Here is a 22954-nt window from a genome sequence, read left to right on the forward strand (position 1 = left end):
GATTGTCCAGAGAAAATTGGTTTTGCTATAGGGAAACTGACGGTTGTAGAACAGAATTAGAGCCAAAGCTTTCTGTATTCAAAGTAGAAAACACACAAACAGCGGCTGCCCCATTTTGGTAAGTCGTTGACGAAGCAACATTCCCTAAGTACGCATGCGTGGGCACAGTGGCTTTCCCAAATGTCAATTACAGAATGATGTGTGCCCCAGCTCTATTTCCTACTAAATCTTTTAATCTGTTTGAATGTTTAACCTCTACCCACTAAGGAATAAGTTAATCAAAAAACGCAATCTGTTTCAGGTGTTACCTTCTCCAGGGACATAATCTCAAAGTGTTGATCCCTTTCTCTATTCAATTAGTTACACCCTGTGACCTAAAAAAATTATTAGGTTACTCCAATCTTCTAGTTAGAAAATGTTGTTGGTACAATTCAGCACACCCTTAAGGGGGTCAAAATTTAGAGATAATTTACTTTGGGTTTGCTTTCTGGCTATTCTTAAATTTTCATTAAAATAGATCATACAGTTTAATATTTGTGAATATTACAATTATTTAACTTCCTTTTCTCAACAATGCACTAGATTAAATTTGAGAGTGAAATCACACAGGCCATAAGGCAATGATGTCTTTCCCAGTCTCTAAAACACACGTTGGCAAACTTTTTCTACAAAAGATCAGAGTAAATCTTTTCAGTTTTGCAGCCCATACAGTTTCTGCTGCAACCACTCAACACTGGTGTTGTAGCATGAAAGAAATCATAGACCAGATGAAAACAAAGAGCATGACTGTTCCAGTACTTTATTTACAGGGCCAGGCAGCGGGCTGTAGGAGGCACACATGCCATAGTTTGCCAGTCCTCTCTAGATCATACCAAGAGACTGAATTTCTACGAGTTGCTGATCTACCTGTCATTGGACAGTCTGGGTAAAAGAAACTGAGAGACAGTAAGCTGTGAGTCACCCCAAATGCAGTTTGAATAGGGGAACATAGTCACCCAGTGTCCTGTCTGAACAAGGAAATTGAATCCCAGGCTGAGTTAGGCTAAGTTGCCCAACCACCTGTTTGAAAGGTGGGCTAAATCACAGGCTAGCAGCTCAACCATAACATCCAAATGACTTGGCCTACCAGAATGGCCAAATCTGCCCTACTAGAACAAAAAACAATAATTGTCTTATAATTTACTGGAGGTGGAAGGCCAGGAGCCCCAAATGTGCAACTGGAATATAAGTCATCTGTGCATGTCAAAGCATAGTCAAGGAAATCATGAACAGAGATAAAGACAACCAACAAAATGGGAAAAGATATTTGTAAATCATGTATGTGGTAAAGGGTTAATACCCAAAATAAAGAACTCATATGAATCAACGGTAAAAAAAAAAAATCCAATTTTAAAATGGGCTGAGGAACTACATAACTACATAGACCTTTTTTTCCCAAAGACATACAAGTGGCCAATGAATATATTAAAAAGTGTTCCACATAACTATCAGGTTCTCCACACCAAGAAATTCTCAGACACCAACAGGAAGTCTGAGAATTCAACTCATTTCTGACACTATCTACTGGGACACAGAATTAGATTCCACAGGTACAGGATTCACAGTGCCACATGCTCTCCACTTCAGATACCAATCACTAGCCAAGACTCTTACCTCTGCTTCTGAGCAACCAGCTACAAATTGTAAGTTCTAGCGGTCCCCTTGTGGGTATTGATTTGCTAGAGTAGCTCACAGAAACAAATATTTCACTTACTAGATGACTATTATAATAGGATATGACACAGAAACGGCAGTGAACAGATGCATTAGTCATGGAGAAAGAGTACAGAGCTTCTGTGACTCCTCCAGGTGTGCCACCCTCCTCCCAGCACCTCCACATGTTCACCAAAGCCCTCTGAACCCCATCTGTTGGAGGCTTCATAAGCATGATCGATAAATTTATCAGCCATTGGCAATTGATTCACCTTTCCCTCCTCCCTGGAGGTACATGAAGGGAATGAGACTGAAAGTTCTAACCTCTAATGACAAGGTTGGTTCCTGTGACAACCAGTCCCCACCCACAGATGCTTTCCAAGTCACCCCATTAACATAAACAGCTTTATCACTCTCATCACTTAGGAAATACTAAAGATTTTAGAAAATCTGCCAGAAACAGGAATAAAGAAATATATTTATTATAAATCACAGTATCACACCAATATATGCAAACCCAAATGTCCATCAATTGATGAATGGATAAAGATATGGGGTGTGATATGTTATACACACATGTATACACACAGTAGAATATTATTCAGCCATTAAAAAGGAAATTTTGCCATTTCTGACAACACAGATGGATCTTGAGGATATAATGGTAAATGAAATAAACTAGACAAAGATAAATACTATATGCTATCACATATGTGGAATTAAAAAGTCAAATTCATGGAACCAGTATTAAAATGGTTGTGGAAATTAGAAATGGGAAAATAGAAGAGGTTGGTAAATGGTACAAACTTTCAAAATTAGGTAGCTATTCCTGTGCAATGACCAGGTTAAATTCTTAATTCTCAGCTCTGGGAGAACAAACATCTAAGGCACAATCAGTCTCCTTGCTGAATGTACAATGTAGTAGAAGAAATACAGGAAATGTAATTATAATAAAAAATAAAACAGAAAGTTATTATGACTTAAAGAATAAGAATACAAAGAATCCAATTGAAAAATGAACAGGTACTCCATACACACGTGAAGAAATACTCAGCCTCATTCAGTAACCAGAGGAAAAAAAGTAAAACTACAACCATGTACCATTTCATATCCATCTCTCTGGAAAAATGTAAAATTCAGACAATTTCAGGTGTAGCCAAGAATACAGTGCAACTAGGAGACTCAGGGTTTTTGTGGAAATTGGGTGAGTTTAGATTAAGTACTGCCAGGCTCAAAGTCAACCCATATGAGTTATTCATCTTCACTCATCATTACAATGGTCACTGAAATATTATGTAAGAAAGTATAAATCAATAAAAGCATTTGGAAAACAATTTGGCCTTTATAATATAGCTGAACAGGTACATAGGCAATGCCCAGGATTTGATTCCTTGGGGCAAGCCTAGAGAACCTCTTACAAGATGATCCATAGCAAAACTTATTAATAGCCCCCACACTGTACACTGTGTATATTAATACTCTAACACACTACAGTAACAGAAATGAATAAATTACATTTTTCCACAATATAGATTAATTCATCCAATTTTTCTTGAAGTGAAAGTCAAAAATATTGTGTGATACTATATAAAATTCAGAAGGATAAATGAAACTTTTAAGAATATGAATTTAGTAAAGAATATTAATATAGAACATGAAATAAGAAACCCCAAGTTTAGGAGAGTGGTAACAACTCATACGGGGGAAATAAGGGATTAAGCTCAGGGAGAGGCCACAGAAGCCTTCAAAGGCTAAGCTCACATTCTTTTATTTATACTGGATGCTGGATAAACAGGTGTTTGGGTCATGTGATCCTTTATATCTTCCAGACACTTGATAAATACTTTATATCTTCTCAATAATTAATAAAAACTCATTTTTAAGAAGAACTGAAAGAGAAGGAAAGGTTACCTATGAGTGGGAGAAACTGGGTAGTTTGAAGGTCACTATGACAAATAGAATTCTTCTTTTGTCTCAACCTAACTGTAGGTAGCAGTTTACTGAAGGGGTGACTTGAGCCACCAAAGGAGAAAAAAATTTCTATCTGTGTCCTGGCCACAGAGCTCAGGAAACATCGGTATCCCCTGGATATTCGGCACGGCTGGGTTAGGGCTTCCTGGCCTGTGGTCATTTCATCCTGCCCTACCTTGTGGTGTCCCTTTGAATCAAATGCCATTTGAATTAGGCATTAAAAGGAGGTGTAAATTTGGGGATGAGGGAATACAATATACTAGACAAAAGGGCAAGAATAGTATGATGATTTAAAGAAAACCAAAGAGTATTTGGTTCCCTGTCACAATCTTCTAGTTCTAATTATCTCTTCAATGGACCCAGCAGTCTGAGGAAAATTGGAAAATAAACCACAGTTGGAGATCACTTAGTTAGGGCTCTCAAGTATGTATGGATATTTTTAAATAAAGACTTCTTATATCATGGAAGTAACTTCAACCAATAGGTTAACTTTGGACACTGGACACCACCAATGCACCTTCAATCCCTTCACCCTTCCAGCTAGGTCCTAAGTACTAGGCACTGAGCTATGCTGAAGAGATTTTAAAAAAGGCTTAGACTCAGGGAAATTAGCAAGTTAAAAGTAGATAAGCAAATAAAAGAAAAAGCCTCTTGCACTCATTAATTATGAGATCTGTGGATATCTAGTGTCTCATTATATCACTTACACCATCACAGATCCCAGCTGCAAGTCTTCCTCTGATCGCCTGCAAAGCAGGAACTGACCTAAAGCCAGTCCTTCCTTACACCTAAAGAAATAATACTGGGCCTCCCCTGGTGGCACAGCGGTTGAGCACTGGGTTGCGAAGCTGCCTGCAGCCTCTGCAGCGCCAGTTCGATCCCCAGCCGCCTGCCAGGGCCCCACATGGTGCAGCAGACCTCTCCTGCCACGCCCACTGCTCCCTTCAGCAGTGTATTTTGTCGGTCTGCCTGTTCTGTTCCCCGCTCTGGCTCTGGTGAATTCTCTCACCCTCTCGTGCTTCTGACTGTACCCAGTGCTTCTATAAATAAATAAATAAACAAACGAAAGAAATAATATAAGGCAACTACTTTATTCACTCTGACTCTGTTGCAAATATCAAGTCATTTTCCAAGTGAACATTCATGTTTTTAGTTATTCTATTTCCAAAAAGGTTGTAGGTGATTTATAGTATGAGGCACACATGACAACTAAGAAACATAAAATCAAAACTTAAAAGAGGTGAGAGAATAATCTGAAATCCCAAGGCAGTAATTTCCATATTTTATTGTGCCTAAATATAAGCATTGTTCTGTCTAAAATGCAGATTTCCAGGCTCAAAAATCTAAGAAATCTGCATCAGATCTGAGGTGAGGTCCAGAATCCCTATGAAGAACACTCCAGATGATTCTGATATGAATAAGTAACCAAAAGACCGTCCTCTTAAACAATACTAACAGAGGCTAGTCAATTAATTAAAAAATAAGTCCTGAGTTTCCTGGTAGCCAAAGCAAAATGGGCCAAAAGGTGCATTACTTAACTATCACTATATTTAACCAGAGAGACAAACATTATATAAATTCTAGAATACAACATGTGTTGTTACTACTCTCCACTTAGTAAATGATCTCTAGGTTGAATTGCTTAACCTGAAAATGCTGTATTTCCTGCAAGTTTAGAAAACTTAGCTGAGAAAGAAAATGAAGTGGAAATGTGTCGAATGGTAGTCATTAAAATTATAACTTCAATTTATTCCTGAAAATATGTTAAGCAACTATATAACCAACTTCTCATGGTGTCTGGCTCCTAAGCCTTCATAAGAGATGACCATGTTAAGTGTTAAATTCAAGTAGCTTAGTGAAGCCCCAATGCAGAGCTAAGGGTTGGGAAGTAAAAAGGTCCTATTATACACAGGAGTGGATATGTGTCCTTCTAGAGTCTACCTGTACTTGATTATGTCCAAAGAATTGACAGAGACATCCTAGGAATCATCCACAATCCAGACGACCCTGTTACCTCTATGGTAACTCTGTATATTTGTATATCCCTTTACAATTCTTACTAAGGTTTTCCACATTCCTTTAAGCAACAACCACCTTGTATGGAAACTTCTAACTGCTTCAAATAGGGGAAGCAGGATCAGAGTTGCTAAGCAGTTGCCCAGGAACCAGAGCTGGTAAGGACAGAGGCAAGAATGGAACCACAGGGGAATCTTTTCCAGACTACACCCTCTCATTGTTAGAGCATAACACCAGAGTAACTATTTATTATCATCATGAATATCCTATTAATCATCCTGCATTATTTATGAAGAGGCCAGATCAACTGCAGGAGTCAGCTAGATCACTAGCCTCTTTCCTTTGTATTAAAGTCACAAAAGCACACCTCTCGGGATATCTGTGCATGCCGATGAGGAAAGTAAGATTGATAAGGATGCATTATTTTATAATTAAGCAGCTGTCACCCAAGAAAATTGATTTCAAAAGTCTTCCTAGGAGAATGTCTGGATGTTTTGTAGGTTTAAAAATGAATGTGCTAACAGGTTACTTTTTTTGCCTTTGGATTTCAGTAGTTTCCTGGTTTCAACAGAGAGGTTATCTGTCACATTGTCAATATCTACCTGAACAGATGGTTTTTCACACATTAGATGCTATCACAGGCACAGCGATTCATGACATCTTTAATATCTGTTAATTATTTCAATTTAAGGGAGTCAAAGTCTCTTTGAGATTTTATAAACACAGAATTGTACTACCAAATATAATGCTACTCCCAATCTCCTGAATCAGCTGAGTGTAATATGAACTCACTAGGGGGAAAACTGAAAATATGGGGAAATCATAGAGCTTAAGTTGCAAAAAAATATATCTTCTGTTGAAGTTATTGGGAAAAAAACAACATAAAAATGGTATTTACAACGCAAGAGTATAATAAACCAAATAAAACAATCCAATTCGACAAGCACATTAAGGACCTAAAACACACAAGTCCTACACTAAAAATACAGAATATGAGATAAAGTTCTTGACCCAATGGCATTCAGAGACCCAAGAGAGCCAGAAACGAGCACATAAATTAAAATGCAGTGGGATGAGGGCAGAAATAAGGGTAAAAGGTGCAGGACTGGAGTTACAACCTTTTCTGTGGGTCTCAAAGAATTTGTAACCTCCACCACCTTCTTTCCATCACCCATGATTAAGAAATGCATGTGCTTCCAAGCTGAATATCAGCTCTTAACCTTTCCCTTAGACATCACCCCAAATGGCCCTCTGCATTCTCTTGGATCAAGATCTTTGTCACTCAAGGACAGGCAATGAATTCTTGTAAAATGGGCATCACAAACTCCAAATACAAATGGTGGCCACCTCTGTGGGGAAAAGAGAGGTACAAGGGGCTTCCAATGTATCAACCATGGTTGGTATCTTCAAGTGAATGGTGAGGGTGTGTGTTTTCATGGTGTCTTTTCATGTGTTTGAAATATTTCAGAATAAACATGTTTAAATAAATAACCAGAGAAGATCCTCAAGAAAGTGGTGCACGAGACCGAAAGGCATATGGGGACAAGAAAGGAACAGGGGAGCTGTCCCACGGGAGGGGTCCTAGAAAATGATTCTACCACCTTTCAGTGTCTAAGTGAACAACAAATCATATCACAGGTAAGAAAGCGCAGTGTGGCCTGTTCAGAGTGATGAAGTGGTGATTATCTTGATTGTGTCACAAAATTTGGAAGAGTAACATTTTCTGGGAGGAACCAAATTCCAGACCTCCCTAAGGACTCATCCCCAGCACCTCTTTCCAGAGCACGCCTTGCCTGATTGCCTCACTCCACCAGTACTTCGTGCCTTGGAGGAGTATTCTCAAGTCAGCTGGAGCAGAGACAATGCCCATCTGCTCTCAGACATTGGTCACATGGCGGGCAGCACACACAGAGGCCACCATCTGCACTAGCAGCTCACATTCAAGTGCAGTTCAATGTCAGCCCTACTCCACTCCTGAATAACACAAGCCAGAACTCAGGCAGGTGACTCTGGGGCCAGAATCAGTCCAACAACAGTGCTATTTCAGGTCAGAGCATTTCAGAGCAAACCTGCTGCAGGCTGAAGAGCCCAGTGCAAGGCACTCAACTGTTAATCCCTGATCCAAAGAGCCTCCTTTCAGACATTTCCATATGATGAATCCTTACATCACTTTCCAATCACTCTTCTGAAGGAGAGTTTTAGGTGTTGTTTTTTTTTTTTTCTCTTTATATTAAAATGTCTAGTCCTTGAGGGAATTGAGAAAAGCCATGAACTGATCAAAGTAGGCGGGCAACAATGTGAAAGCACAGAGTAATATGGTTTCCAGGCCCTGGAAACCACTAATATGTTTTCTATTTGCTTAGTCATAAGCTTGCCTATTCGATCTCTATAGATTTTCCTATTCTGAATATTTCATATAAATACAAACACAGACTAAGTGGCCTTTTGTGTCTGTTTTCAAGATGCATCCATACTATAGCATTTATCAGCACAGAACTCCTATTTTATGGTTGAACATTCTGTTGGAGGAATATGCCGTTTTTTCTTAATCCATTCATCAGTTGAAAGATACTTGGGATGCTTCCACCATTTGGGTATTGTGACTATTGATGCTTTGAACACCAGTGTACAATTTTTTTGTTATAAATTTGTTTTTTGGGGTACATATCCAGCAGCGGAATTGCTGGCTTATGTATGGTAATTCCATGCTGGACTTATTGTGGAACTAACTACCAAATTCACTTGATGGTTTTTACTGCAAGGAATGGAAGGCTGGGCCTATGGTGCAGCTCAGATAAGAGTAAGAAGTTTTGATTCATGGCAGGAATAATGATTATAGGAATGAAGAAAGTAGAATTGAGGTACATTTGAGGCTGAATAAGAATTAATGAGCAATTAGATGTGGGAAAGGATGGAAGAAAATACTTTGTTCACAGCACCACATGTTACTGTGAGTGGTGTTATTAATTCACCTCCTTGACTGGATACTGCACTTCAAAGAGAAAGTCAAATCTTAGTCACCCTCACAGCCCCCAATTGCTTAGCACAGAGCCTGGCCTAACAAGCGAACAAAGAACAATTTCAGGGCCTGGCTAACAAAGAACAATTTCAGGGTCTGGCTAAAGAAAGCTGCCAGCCATTATTCACAAAAGACCTGATGATTCTGAATGAGGTTAAAGAACTCTCTTCACTGAGCAACAGGATGGATTATGACGCAGTTTGTTGAAACAGGGAACAGAGAAGAGGTTTTAGACAAGCACTTGTGGGACCTTGAGGATGTCCCGATAGTCTACAGGAAGGTCACAGACAGGTCTTAGGGGACAAATTGGAGGGAAAAAAAGTATATAGACAGACTGTTTGCAGTTTTACTGATGAAAATATCTCATTTAGATAACTTCATGAATTTACTCAAAATGCCATAATAGAAAAGGATAAATGTCTTCCTAGGAAGACCTGGGGGAAATGGGAGTAAAATTCATGGGGTGGACTGTGGCTTAATCTAAATTATGCCCACGGTGAGAATCCAGGCAGGTCAAGCAGTCCTCAAGCATCTACTTTCTAATATGTGCCATTCTCGCTGGTGTGAGATGGTATCTCATTGTAGTTTTGATATCAAGCACCTACTTTCTTAACATGATCTGCATTGAAAATGAGGAGCTTTTACTAGAAGGCCAGGTAAAAGGAGGGCACTGAGCAGGTACAAGAGGACTTGATCGTGTCTTTCAGAAAACAGCCTCCAGGATTCAGATCTAGGGAGCACTTGAGTGAGTGGCCACTGAGTCAAGGAAACCATGCATTTAAGAGGTAGACTGTTTTTGGCTCCAATTCTTTATCCTGCCCTTAGCCCACTTCTTTTTTCCAAGCAACTTTCATTGCCCTCCCACCCAACTGAGTGACATTCTGCCCCACCTTTACCTCTGTTGAGTGACATGGGTGGAATATTGCCTAATGTGTTCCAGGCAGAAGCTTGAAAACTTTCTCTTCCATGAGAACATGGCTGGGCTAGCCTACTGGAGGGTAAAAGAGTTGTAGAACACAGCCAAGTCATCCCATTTGCTCCAGCTGAGCTCAGCCTCCATCAGGCAAAGGCCCAGTCAACTCTGAGATGCTGAGTGAGCCCAGCCAGGATCAACAGAGCCGCCTAGTCCCAGAGGCAGGAGCTTAGTGCTGTATGACACAGTTTCTGGAATTGCTCGGTATACAGTATTATTGTGATAATACTTAACTGATTCTGGGTCCTTTTTTGTTGACTCAACACTATCAGAATTTCAGGGAAGATTAGAGCCCCTTTAAAGCCAGGTGACATTGCTTTGCCAACACTGGGAGAGTTTTATTGCCATTGGTATTAGATGCCATTTAAAGAAAATGAATAAATCTTCAAAGAGAAATCATTTCCTTTTCACACACACACACAAACTACCTGTGTCAAACCTGAAACGACATAACAAGGCTTAGCTAGTCAGAGACCAGCAGAGAGATTAGCAGAAGAATTTGGGAATAGTTAGAGGGAATGCAACCCAGGACAAGCAAACCATAGTGAAGTCCAAAGAGGCAAAATATTGACTTGGTAGTTTTCTGGAGGAATCTGGAAAGGGCTCTTCTGAATAGAAGTTGGAGGGGCCAGAGGATGTGGTGGTTTGCATTGGCTGCAGGCAGTAGGCAGCTTGTTTCTAGGCACGGTTTGCTCTAAGGAGTGGCCAGTGCATCAGATCCCAGCTGATCCTGAATCAGGTTCTCTTTATTCATTTTCACACCCAAGACCCTTGTCTGGTTTCAGAAGGGTTGGAAGTACTATTCAGACAAACAGTGTTCAAACTCTAAGCTGCAATTCACTCATAGGAAATGACATCAGCTTAATGGAAGTTGACTAGCACTTTGGGGAGGGAGGGGAGAGACAGTAGAAAATATCAGCACCTGACAAACAAGGGTAGTAATTACCTGAAGCATTTTTTTTCAGGTGTGTGGGGGAAGAAGCAGAAAGAGGAAACAGTCATGGTAGAGCTCACTCACTAGAGAAGCCCTTTTTCCATCTTAATGGTCAAAATTACATAAGTTAAAGCTGCAAAATGAGAGGAGGTATCGAGACAGCAATTTACAAGGCAAAGTTCAGCCACTGCACACAACCTAGGAGACAGACAGAGGAGGCAAGAGAAAGGGAATCAGTGGGTGGGGGAAATAGATAGGAATAGCAGATTTAACTCACATTTTCTCTCATTTCAGTCTCTCAACAGCACTACTTTCTACAGATCAAGCCATCCAGGCTCGGGGCGGGGAAGGCCCTCACATGTAGGTAACGCGGAAAGTGGCACAATTAAAAAGTGAAGCCAGAAGACTGTTCCTCCGGCTCACTGTAATCTTCACCGACTACGGTCCTGGAGATCTCTCTCAGTTTACTCTCAATTTTCACTCTCAAGAGTTTTTACCCATTTCCAAAAGTATTTCCCTCTTGATAGACTCTCCCTGGTAGTATTTTTGGTTTTGGGGGGAGGGTCGCTGCACACACAGCTGCAGGGAGGTGGGGGGAAGTTAGCACAGAGCCCTGGGGAGCTGCTGGAGGCAGGAACCACTGAAATGCAGGTGGCAGGGTTCATCCTAGGGAACCCCTAGGGGCCATTTCCAGCGCCTTCTACAGTGTGGCCTCCTCCGCTTGCCTGCAGATGCCTCAAGCCCCACCAATGCTGGGACCCCTGGCGCCTCCCACCACCGTGGGTCCCCACCCAAATTCCAGTAGCCCAAACACCCTCACCCCGATGCCCTCACCCCTGGCCAGCAATGCCAGAGGAATCCCTAATAGTATTTCCCTCCTTCCCGACCACTGAGCAAATCAGGTTTTCCTATATCTGTGATTAGCTAATATCTGTTTCATCCACTAGCTTGCACCCCTGCCATTCCTTAAAGAAAGGAGCTGTTTGGGTCCCCACAATATGCGCAGCCCTCAATGAGGTGAGTGACACAGAGCACACCCAGAACAGCTGGCGGACGGATGCAGGACCATGAATCACACTACCTCCACCAGAAAAGCAGGGCCAAGTCACCCACACTCCAGTGCAACTACAAATCACTTGTATCATTTCCTGAAAAGGCAAACACTGTACAAAGTTTCCAAACATGACTTCACAACAAGGTGAGCAGCATGAAAAGGGTGCGACCGGGCCAGCTAGGTGCCCTTTGCTGGAGAAAACTACAAACAGACATGAATCCAGGTGCTCAAAGTCCAGCCGGATACCAGACCTTTCTCCGAAGCACCCAGAACCCTGCTCCTGGACTAGGTAGGTCTTGGTTTGCAAAATGAAAACTCAGCGGATGGCCACAAGCTGGATGAACTCTCATGCACCAGTCTCAAAAATCCAAATCCACTTCAACTCAGTTCTCTGTTTACCAAGCAGCCAGCCATCCCCTCCCAAATTCCGCAAAAGCTTGCCGAGACTTACCTTCCTTGTGCCTGAAGAACGCCACTGTGCACGCCAGCCTGCCGCCCCGCTTATATCCTTTTAGCTTCATTGCAAACAGCTGATGGATTGGAGGGAGTGGTCTCAGCTCAGTCTCCCTCTGGGTCTTTGCCCTCCGAGAGAACTTCTCAAAAATTGAGTCCCTTTCCGTAGCAGCTGCAGCCAGCAAAGATGGGAGGACATGAACTCCTACTGGGGGGCAGGTCTCAAGGGCTGCACCAACTCCAGATCTCCCTGTGTGATGGGCTGAAGGCTTCAGGGAGCATCACAGCCTGAATCCTGTGCCCAGTCCTGCTTCCTTCACCCTCCCACTCCCCCCACACACACACACATACCACCCCTACCTCACCCCCACCCCCACCACCATGGTTCTCTCCAGTAAACTTACATGTAATTTTGACTCAGAATCTATCTCCCATGGAACCCAAACTAAGATAACTAAGCTCCCTCCTCTCAAGTCAATACCATGATTGGGGGTTGGGGTGAAGGGGCTGGCTGTTTTTTAGTATCTCAGCAGTGCACACAAAAAGTTAGGACACTTCTACCTACCTCTCAGGTCAGAGATTTTCCCATTGCTCAGTATAAGCAGACCTCCCCCTTGGAACTGCTGGTAAAGCAGTGTCTTTCCAGAGTGCTGTCTTAGAAATTCAGGGATTTTTTTTTTTTAAAGATTGATTGATTGATTGATTGATTGATTGATTGATTGATTTATACAAGCACTGGGTACAGTCAGAAGCACGGGAGGGTGAGAGAATTCACCAGAGCCAGAGCGGGGAGCAGAGCAGGCAGAAGGACCGAAGTACACTGCTGAGGGGAGCAGCGGGCGGCAGGAGAGGTCTGCGCGCCATGTGGGACCCTCCTCCGGTGGCCGGGGAGCAGCCGGGGATTGAACCGGCGCTGCAGAGGCTGCGGGCAGCTTTGCAACCCAGCGCTCAACCGCAGCAACACCGGGGAGGCCCCAGAAATTCAGGGATATGTTTTGATAAACAATATTGCTGAGGATCTTTAAGAAGACCCCTTTCTTGTACAGGCTTGTGCCAGTTGGTATCCAAACATTCTTGAGTAAAATATTTTATCATCTGCACCTGGTACTAAATCCAAAGTTCCACAACTATCACTTAGGAGCTTGTCAGAAGTACAGAGTCTCACCCCGACCCAGCACCCACTGAACGAGGGGCTGCAATTTAACACCATGTGCAGGTGATTCATATTCACATTAAAGTGTGAGAACCACTGATGTAATAAATTATGACCTTTCGGTATCATATTTTAACATTATGGAGATACTTGGGCTATCTATTCACTGATATACTGCACCCATTAATCACCAATTCCTGTTGAACCCCCAAAATGTGCCTCACATCCACTCCTTTTGCTTATATTTCTCAAGCTCAGTTCAGGCCCCCTTATCTCTTGAAGGCCACACCTCAACTAACAAGCATTCAGATGACTATGGATGGATGACTTTATGGGAGTATCTTAATGCCTTTTGATTCTAAATTATCTCATTCCTTGCAAATCAAGTTTAATACAGTTCTAAATCAAATTGTTTAGTTTCTATATCAGAAATCCTCGAGTAACTTTATGGCTACATCATTTAATTGACTTTGTCCTCATGTGCCATTAATCATTCCCTGATTCACTGATGTTTTCAATCTTCTAAATGAAGTAACCACCACACAAGGAGAAGGAATTAACAGGATTGTGCTAGGATCAGAAATTGAGTGACAGGACACTGCCTTGAATTCTGATTAAGAACAATACAGCCAAATGCAAGAGAACAAGGGGAAACTAGAAAACTTGAACAAATCTCAGTAATTTATTTCTCTTAGTCTTGTCAAATGAACTCTTGTCAAATGAACATTACCAATGATCCTATTACTTCTAAAGTACAGGTGATTCCCAACTGAAATCGTTTTTCTCTGAGAGATGAAAAAGATGGTGGTTAAGATTCTGAGCAGGGCCTCCCTGGTGGCGCAAAGGATTAAAGCACAGCACTGTGAAGCTATCCACAGCCTCTGAAGGACGAGTTTGATCCCTGGCCACCAGGAAGGGGACGCACGTGGTGCCCCAGACCTCTCCTGTCTCACCCGCTGCTCCCCTCAGCAGTGTATTTCGTCCATCTGCCTGTTCTGTTCCCCGCTCTGGCTCTGGTGGGTCCTCTCACCCTCCCGCGCTTCTGACTATGCTCAGTGCTTGTATAAATAAATAAATAAATAAATAAATAAATAAATCTTTAAAAGAAAAAAAAAATAGAATCACAAGTAATAGTGCCAAGAACTCAAAAATCCCATGCAACAAAATCTCTACAGGTAACACATTCATTGTTCAACCCTAATGTGAAGGTCACCTTCCCTACCCCAACAGCTGCCCTGAAACTCCAACACCCACCCCATTTCCTTCAGCATCAATCCTGAAAGCATCTGGTCACAATTCATTGAAAGAAACTAGATTCATGCTCTTAAATGGGTACCTCCTCCAGCATACTGACACCCCAGGCAAACCCATAGCATCATTCCAGTTGGGCACATCACAGATGCACAGTTCTCACATAGAGAAACACCCATAACCCCAATAGGGTGATGAGGAAAGGCGGATGAACATTCTCCATGCCATGACAAGGCCCCAGGGCTGTGCTCAGACTGTGGGTCACAGGTCAAAGCTAGACCCTTGGAAAATCATCACCAATCTGGAACAGCAGACCTCTCCTGTCTCGCCCGCTGCTCCCCTCAGCAGTGTATTCCAGTAGATCCGCTTGTCCTGCTCCCCACTCTGTCTCTAGTGAATCTTCTCACCCTCCCACCCCACACCTTGGCCTATACCCCAGTTCTTCTATGCAAAAAAAAAAAAAAGTCAACATTCAAAGATTCATTTCCAAGACAAAATCCAATTACACATTGGATTTGCCCACCCAAACCATTATCTCTATGTGACGTGTCTATAGAAGGAAAAACATGGCAGGATAGATTTTGCGTTATTTAATCCTTCAATTCAGACTCGAAATAAAGACAATTAACAGGCCATACTTGCATAGTAGAGCTTTCTACAACTCTTTTAAAGTGTAAATAATAAATTTTAAAGGAAGATACAGCAAGTATTTTTCTTGCCCTGCTTGTTTAAGTCCTGACTCCCAAAGATCACATAGATCAAGAATCAGCAACTTTCTGCAAAGGGTCAGATAATAAATATTTTCAGCTTTGTAGTCCCTATGGTCTCTGTCACAATTATTCAGCTGGGCCATAAGAAAGCTTCCACAGATGGCATGTGTATTAATAGGACTGTGTCCCAATAAAGCTTTATATATGAATACTGAAATTTGAATTTATGTCTCAAAAGTCATTCTAATTTTTCTCCAACTGCTATGGTCTACATGTTTGTGTCCTCATAAAATACCTAGGTTGAAACCCTAATCCTCAATGTGATGGTATTAGAAGATGGATGCAGTCCTCATGAATGGGATTACTGCTCTTATGAGACACTCCACAGAGCCACCTCGCACCCTCCCCTCTGTGAGGATACAAGATAGATGCCTTGTCACCAGAGGATAAAGGAATTAAACCAACAAACAATAAATCACATGACCGCACCTAAATTCTGAATCAGGGCCGATTTCTGGATATTTTGCGAAATGGAATTAACACTTAGGTCACATATTTCTAAACACAACCAACCTTCCATCTGATACAGCCAAGCTATTAAAGGCCAGTGACTACAGGGGAAATGTTGGCTCCACAGCATCACAGAGCAGAAATGCAAATACAATTTGCTCAGCAGACAAGTGCAAGAAGAGACCCTTAAATGCATTGAGTCCTGAACCTCTTACCTGTAGTATCTTGACTCAGGGTTTCCTGGCTGCTGCTGCTGTAAGAAGGCACTGGAGTGATGGACAGTGAGGCTGGGCAAGACAAAGGTGTGGCCAGGTCGGTCTTGCGGGTGAAGGATCGGTGATACACAGGGAGGCCTGCATCCTTGGAGACGAAGATAGGCAGGTCTGATGGGAGGGGGGGTCGGCCTTGTGCATAAGGATTTTTCCAGTGGGTGAGCCCAATCGCAACAGGCCCAGCAACATCATAACCTGGTGAGAGAAATGCCTTAGGTCAAGAGCTGCAATCAAAGCTTTAGGGCCTCCCCGGTGTCACAGCGGGTTGAGCACAGCTCTGTGAAGCTATCCACAGTGCGGGTTCAATTCTCAGCTGGCCAGGGAACTACCCACATGGTGCAGCAGACCTCTCCTGTCTTGCCCGCTGCTCCCCTCAGCAGTGCTTTCAGTCCATCTGCCTGTTCTGCTCCCCGCTCTGTCTCTGGTGAATCCTCTCACGCTCCTGTGCCTCTGGCCTGTACCCCAGCTATTGCATAAATAAAATAAATCTTAAAAAAATAAGCTTTAGGGGCCTCCCCGGTGGTGCAGCGGTTGAGCGAGGGGTTGCGAAGCTGCCCGCAGCCTCTGCAGCGCCGGTTCGATCCCCGGCTGCTCCCCGGCCACCGGAGGAGGGTCCCACCTGGCGCGCAGACCTCTCCTGCCGCCCACTGCTCCCCTCAGCAGTGTACTTCGGTCCTTCTGCCTGCTCTGCTCCCTGCTCTGGCTCTGGTAAATTCTCTCACCCTCCCGCGCTTCTGACTGTACCCAGTGCTTATATAAATGAATAAATAAATAAATCTTTAAAAAAAAATATGCTTTAGACAGTATTGGTTTTTGTATTTCCCCAAAAGTCTTAGCTGTGAGTCAAATCAAACACCCCTTGAAAACAGGAGGCATGTTACTAATGAACAAGCAGGAACAACCATAGTTGAAGGATCTTGTTCACTTACTCAACGTATGTTAATTAAGCACATGCTATACGCTAGGTGCCAGGCCTTTGCCCTTAAGGAACTCAGAGTCTGATAAAGGAGATAAGATTTGTGTTCATAATGGAAAAACAACTCAAGGCTTACTATGTGCTACATATTTTGTAGAAATGATTCTAATCTTCACAGCTATTGTACAAAGGAACTGTTACTATTTCAGTATTAGATGAGGAAACTGAATGTCAGCTTGCTCTAGACTGAGCTTCCATTAAGTGCTAGAGGCAGAATCTGAGCCCAGATCTTCTCCAAAACATGTTCCGCCTCCCCCCTCAAACTACAACTAACTATAGTACAAAGCTAGATGAAAGAAACAATTTAAAGTAGGACAGAAACTGTCCCCTGGAATTTTAGGGGAGAGAGCCCTTGTAGGTGGAGGGATGAGGTCATAGAAAAAGCAGCATGAACTTGGCCTTACTGGCAAGGGTGAAACCTAGAGACAAGGGGAGAGAGAGCTGTTCTGCAGATATATTTTTGTTTAGCCCACGCTTCTACTAATTTGAGGAAAAATTAAAACTAACAACAATAAAAATTTTGAGTTTTCTGGCTTATCTTGAAAAAATCTCTTCATCTCCTAAAGATCAAGTCACATGGGACCACATTGCCACATGGTAACTCTCAGCTGAAGCAACCACAGCAGCCACCACCTTTGGGTAACTAAGGGAATTCCATTCTGCTACAGTCCCCACCACTCCCTAATACATTACTCCCAGCCTGCCTCACTCTTGGTTCTCTCACAGCTCCCAAGAGAAGACTGGCCCATAGAAATGAAATTCCAGAATGTTCCATTTAAATTGTTGCATTATGGAAGAAGAAAGTTGCCATAAAAGAGGACGAGAAGGGAGGGAAGCGCAGAACCCTGCTCCCCTCCCCCGCCCACAGAGGCGGCACTCTCCGACCGGCAGAAAGGAGGGAAACAACAAACCAAAAAGGCCAACAAGAAAAACGGACGCAGCAAGTGGGACTGTGAGTGGAAAGGAACTATTGCAGCCACCACACCCCGTGAACGGGAGAGGCGAACCCTGCAGGATCAGCCGCGGAGGTGAGCTCCAGGCGCCATTAAAGAGAGCCACGCCCCCCAGGAGGAGACCAGCACCAGCACACAGCCCCGGCCGCCCGGTAAGCTTGCGCGAAAGCTGCGCGGATCCGGACCGGATCGCAGCTGCACAGGTCCCTGCGCCTGCGACCTAGGCTTGCGGGGAGACGGCGGAGGCCCTCCCTGAGTGAGCAGGAACAAGGCGCCCAGGCAGGGGAGCGGGATTCAAAAGGCGCCATTCCCGCGCCACTGATCTGGGCTACAGCCCGCGTCCTGGAACTGAGGGCTTTGGAACTGAGACCCGGGGCACGAAATTAGGGGGAGACGGCGGAGGCCCTCCCTGAGTGAGCAGGAACAAGGCGCCCAGGCAAGGGAGCTGGACTCAAAAGGCGCCATTCCCGCGCCACTGATCTGGGCTACAGCCCGCGTCCTGGAACTGAGGGCTTTGGAACTGAGACCCGGGGCACGAAATTAGGGGGAGACGGCGGAGGCCCTCCCTGAGTGAGCAGGAACAAGGCGCCCAGGCAGGGGAGCGGGATTCAAAAGGCGCCATTCCCGCGCCACTGATCTGGGCTACAGCCCGCGTCCTGGAACTGAGGGCTTTGGAACTGAGACCCGGGGCACGAAATTAGGGGGAGACTGCGGAGGCCCTCCCTGAGTGAGCAGGAACAAGGCGCCCAGGCAAGGGAGCTGGATTCAAAAGGCGCCATTCCCGCGCCACTGATCTGGGCTACAGCCTGCGTCCTGGAACTGAGGGCTTTGGAACTGAGACCCGGGGCACGAAATTAGGGGAAGACTGCGGAGGCCCTCCCTGAGTGAGCAGGAACAAGGCGCCCAGGCAAGGGAGCTGGACTCAAAAGGCGCCATCCCCGCGCCACTGATCTGGGCTACAGCCCGCATCCTGGAACTGAGGGCTTTGGAACTGAGACCCGGGCACGAAATTAGGGGGAGACGGCGGAGGCCCATCCTGAGTGAGCAGGAACAAGGCGCCCAGGCAGGGGAGCAGGATTCAAAAGGCGCCATTCCCGCCCCACTGATCTGGGCTACAGCCCGCGTCCTGGAACTGAGGGCTTTGGAACAGAGACCCGGGGCACGAAATTAGGGGCGTGGGTTCCCCACGACGGTGGGGCACAAGGCAGACACAGCACCCCAAAGCCGTTGAGGTGTACCCTACCATCCCCGCTCTGCTCCCTGTCCCACGGGGTGGAAAATCAGCTCCCCAAGGGCTCTAGGAGAGATCTCTGGCACCACCTAGCGACTTGAAGCCAGCAGAGGCTCCTGAAGGAGCTAGTGGCCAGCTGGGGAGTTTGCCCACACCGGGCCCCTTCCGAACAAGTAGTCTGAGCCCACAGGGAGAGCGAGCACCCACAGCTGGGGCAGACCAGGTGCGCAGAAGAGTGTGCCTGAGACCAGACACGCAGGGAGTGTGTCCCACATCACCATTTTAGAACAGGGACATTTCTTCAGTAAAGACTACCTGCAGAAGGCTTCCTCAGGAGCCAGAGGTGAGCGGGGGAAGTTCGCCCACGCCAGACCCCCTCTGGCCTGCAGTCCAAGCCCAGAGGGGAACAGGAACCCACCGCCGGGGCAGACCAGGCGCACAGGGGAGTGTGTCCCTACATCGGCATTTTAGAACAGGGACCTTTCTCCAGTAAAGACTGCTTGAAACTGACAGATGACTCCTGGAAGAACCAGAGGGGAACAGAGAAGCCCACCCAAGATGCCGGCCAGTCCCAACTACACAGTGTCCCAACGCATACGGCAAATTAGAAAACAGACAGTAGGGAAGAGAAGAACCACACGCAACCTAGCAACTCTCCAGAGAAAAAGCACACCACAAAAAGAAAGCCAGCCCCCAGATTGCAAAGACAATAACTTGGAAGAATTTCTGAGCCTTCCAGAAAGAGAATTTAAAATTGCCGTGATTAAAAAACTAACAGAAGTCATAAAGGAAAACAATGATAAGGGAAAAATAATCAACGATCAGAAGAATGCAATTGAGTCCCTAGAGAGGGAAAACAATGGTCAGAAGAAAGAAATTGAGTCCCTAAAGAGGGAAGTAAAAGAAATGCAGGAGATCAAAGAATTAATGGAAGAACTAAAGAATTCTGGGAAAAGCAATGAAAGCAGAATAGATGAAATGGAAGAACGAATAAGTAATCTTGAAGACATAGAAATAAAAAGAACCAAAACAGAAAAGGAAAGAGAAGTACGAAGGAAAAAGAACGAAGAAAGACTTCGGGAACTATCTGACTCCATGAGGAAAGGAAATATAAGAGTTATAGGAATACCAGAAGGAGAGGAGAGAGATGTAGGAACAGAGAAAATATTCAAAGAGATAATTGAAGAGAACTTCCCAAATGTGAAGAAGGAGCTGAAAATTGATATACAAGAAGCTAGAAGAACACCAAACTTCCACGACGAAAGGAAAAATACAGCAAGACACATAATAGTAAAGCTCCCAAGAATCCAGGACAAGGAAAAAATAATGAAGCTGGCAAGAGGGAAGAAACAGATAACATTCAAAGGAAAACCAATCAGGCTGACATCAGACTTCTCCGAAGAAACACTACGGGCAAGGAGAGAGTGGAGGGACATAGTCAACAGACTCCAAGAAAACAGATGCCAACCAAGAATACTCTATCCCGCAAAGCTCTCCTTCCTCTTTGAAGAAAGAATATGGACCTTTCCAGACAAACAGAAACTCCGGAATTTCATTGCAACTAAACCCCCACTCCAAAAAATACTACAAGGAGTCCTAAAGCCAGAACCTCAGAGCGACGAATAACAATGAAAGAAGGCCAAAAAAAAAAAAAGTTATTAAAAGAATAAATAAATAAAATCAAAGGAAAGACAAACACAATGGCAAATACAGATGTTAACATATCAATAATAACTCTGAATGTAAATGGACTAAACTCTTCAATAAAAAGACACAGAGTTGCAGCCTGGATTAAGAAACAAAACCCAACCTTTTGCTGTCTCCAGGAAACACATTTAGCTACAAAAGATAAAAATAGGCTCAAAGTTAAAGGATGGAAAACAATCCTACAAGCAAATGGACCAAAAAAGAAAGCAGGAACAGCTATACTTATATCAGATAAAACAGATTTCAAACTCAAAAAGATAAAAAGAGACCCCAAGGGTCACTACATTATGATCAAGGGGACAATACTTCAAGAAGAAATAACACTCATTAACATATACTCACCAAACGAAGGAGCACCAAAATATATCAGACAACTGTTGTCCTCTCTGAAAACAGACATCAGAGAAAACACATACGTAGTGGGAGACTTCAACACACCACTATCAACAATGGATAGATCAACAAGACAAAAAATAAGTAAAGAAACTAAAGCTCTAAATAAGGACCTAGAGCAATTGGGCTTAACAGACATCTATAGAACACTAAACCCCAAAAAAACGGAGTACACATTTTTCTCAAGCGCACACGGATCATTCTCCAGGATCGATCACATACTGGGGCACAAGACAAACATCAACAGATACACCAAGATTGAAATCATATCAACCATCTTTTCTGACCATGAAGGCATCAAACTAGAAATAAACCATAAAAAGAAGGCAAGGAACTTTCCTACCTCATGGAGATTAAAAACCACACTACTGGAAGACCATTGGACTAATGAGGAGATCAAAGAAGAAATTAAAAAATTTTTTGAATTGAACGACAAGGAGGACACCAATATCCTAAATGTATGGGATGCAGCAAAAGCAGTAATAAGAGGAAAATATATAGCAATAGAAGCTCACATCAAGAAACAAGAAAGAACGCAAAGAAACAACCTAATCTCGAAGCTCAAAGATCTAGAAAAAGAACAACAAAAAAACCCCAAAACCAGTAGAAGAAAAGAAATAATAAAAACCAAAGCAGAAATAAATGAAATTGAAACTAAAAAAACAATCCAAAAGATCAATGAAACCAAGAGCTGGTTCTTTGAAAAAATCAATAAAATAGACAAACCCCTAGCCAGGCTCACAAAGGAAAAAAGGGAGAAAGCACAAATAAACAGGATCATCAATGAAAGAGGAGAAATCACAACGGACACAGCAGAAATCAAAAGAATAATCAGTAACTACTATGAACAGTTATATGGAAACAAGTTCAACAATCTAGAGGAGATGGACAAATTCCTACAACTCTACAATCACCCAAAGCTAGATAAAGAAGAAATAGAACACCTAAACAGACCAATTACAATTAGCGAAATTGAAATGGTAATAAAAAACCTCCCCAAAAACAAAAGCCCAGGACCTGATGGATTTACAAATGAATTCTACCAAACATTCAGAGACGAATTAGTGCCTATCCTTCACAAACTCTTCCAAAAAATTGAGAAGGAAGGGACAATACCAAACACGTTTTATGAAGCCAACATTACACTAATACCAAAACCGAACAAGGACAACACAAAAAAGGAAAACTACAGGCCAATCTCCCTAATGAACACTGATGCAAAAATCCTCAATAAAATTTTAGCTATCAGAATCCAACAATGTATCCATAAGATAATTCACCACGACCAAGTTGGATTCATTCCAGGGGCACAAGGATGGTTTAACATCCGAAAATCAATCAACGTTATCCAACACATCAACAAAAAGAAATATAAAAACCATATGATAATATCAATAGATGCTGAGAAAGCTTTCGACAAAGTGCAACACCCATTCATGATAAAAGCCCTTGAAATTCTTGGGATACAAGGAACATACCTCAACATCATAAAGGCCATCTATGACAAGCCAACAGCCAGTATCATTCTCAATGGTGAAAAGCTGAAAGCAATTCCATTAAGATCTGGAACAAGACAAGGATGTCCACTCTCACCATTGCTTTTCAATATAATACTGGAAGTCCTAGCCAGGGCAATAAGACAAGAGAAAGACATCCAAGGAATCCAAATAGGAAAAGAAGAAGTCA

General features: G+C 43.3%; 1 protein-coding gene across 1 annotated transcript in view; it reads right to left on the reverse strand.

The window, feature by feature from the left end:
• ANO4 (anoctamin 4) overlaps positions 1-22954 on the reverse strand; it is a gene marked incomplete at both ends in the record, with an annotated part of 292388 nt that overhangs the window by 248172 nt on the left and 21262 nt on the right. Inside the window, one exon of the mRNA XM_084255593.1 lies at positions 15952-16203. Within this exon, the coding sequence (XP_084111719.1) occupies positions 15952-16203 (252 nt within the window). The remainder of the gene's footprint in view (positions 1-15951; positions 16204-22954) is intronic.

Source organism: Talpa europaea, assembly GCF_964194135.1.
Source record: "Talpa europaea genome assembly, chromosome: 15".
In the NCBI taxonomy this organism is placed as follows: domain Eukaryota; kingdom Metazoa; phylum Chordata; class Mammalia; order Eulipotyphla; family Talpidae; genus Talpa; species Talpa europaea.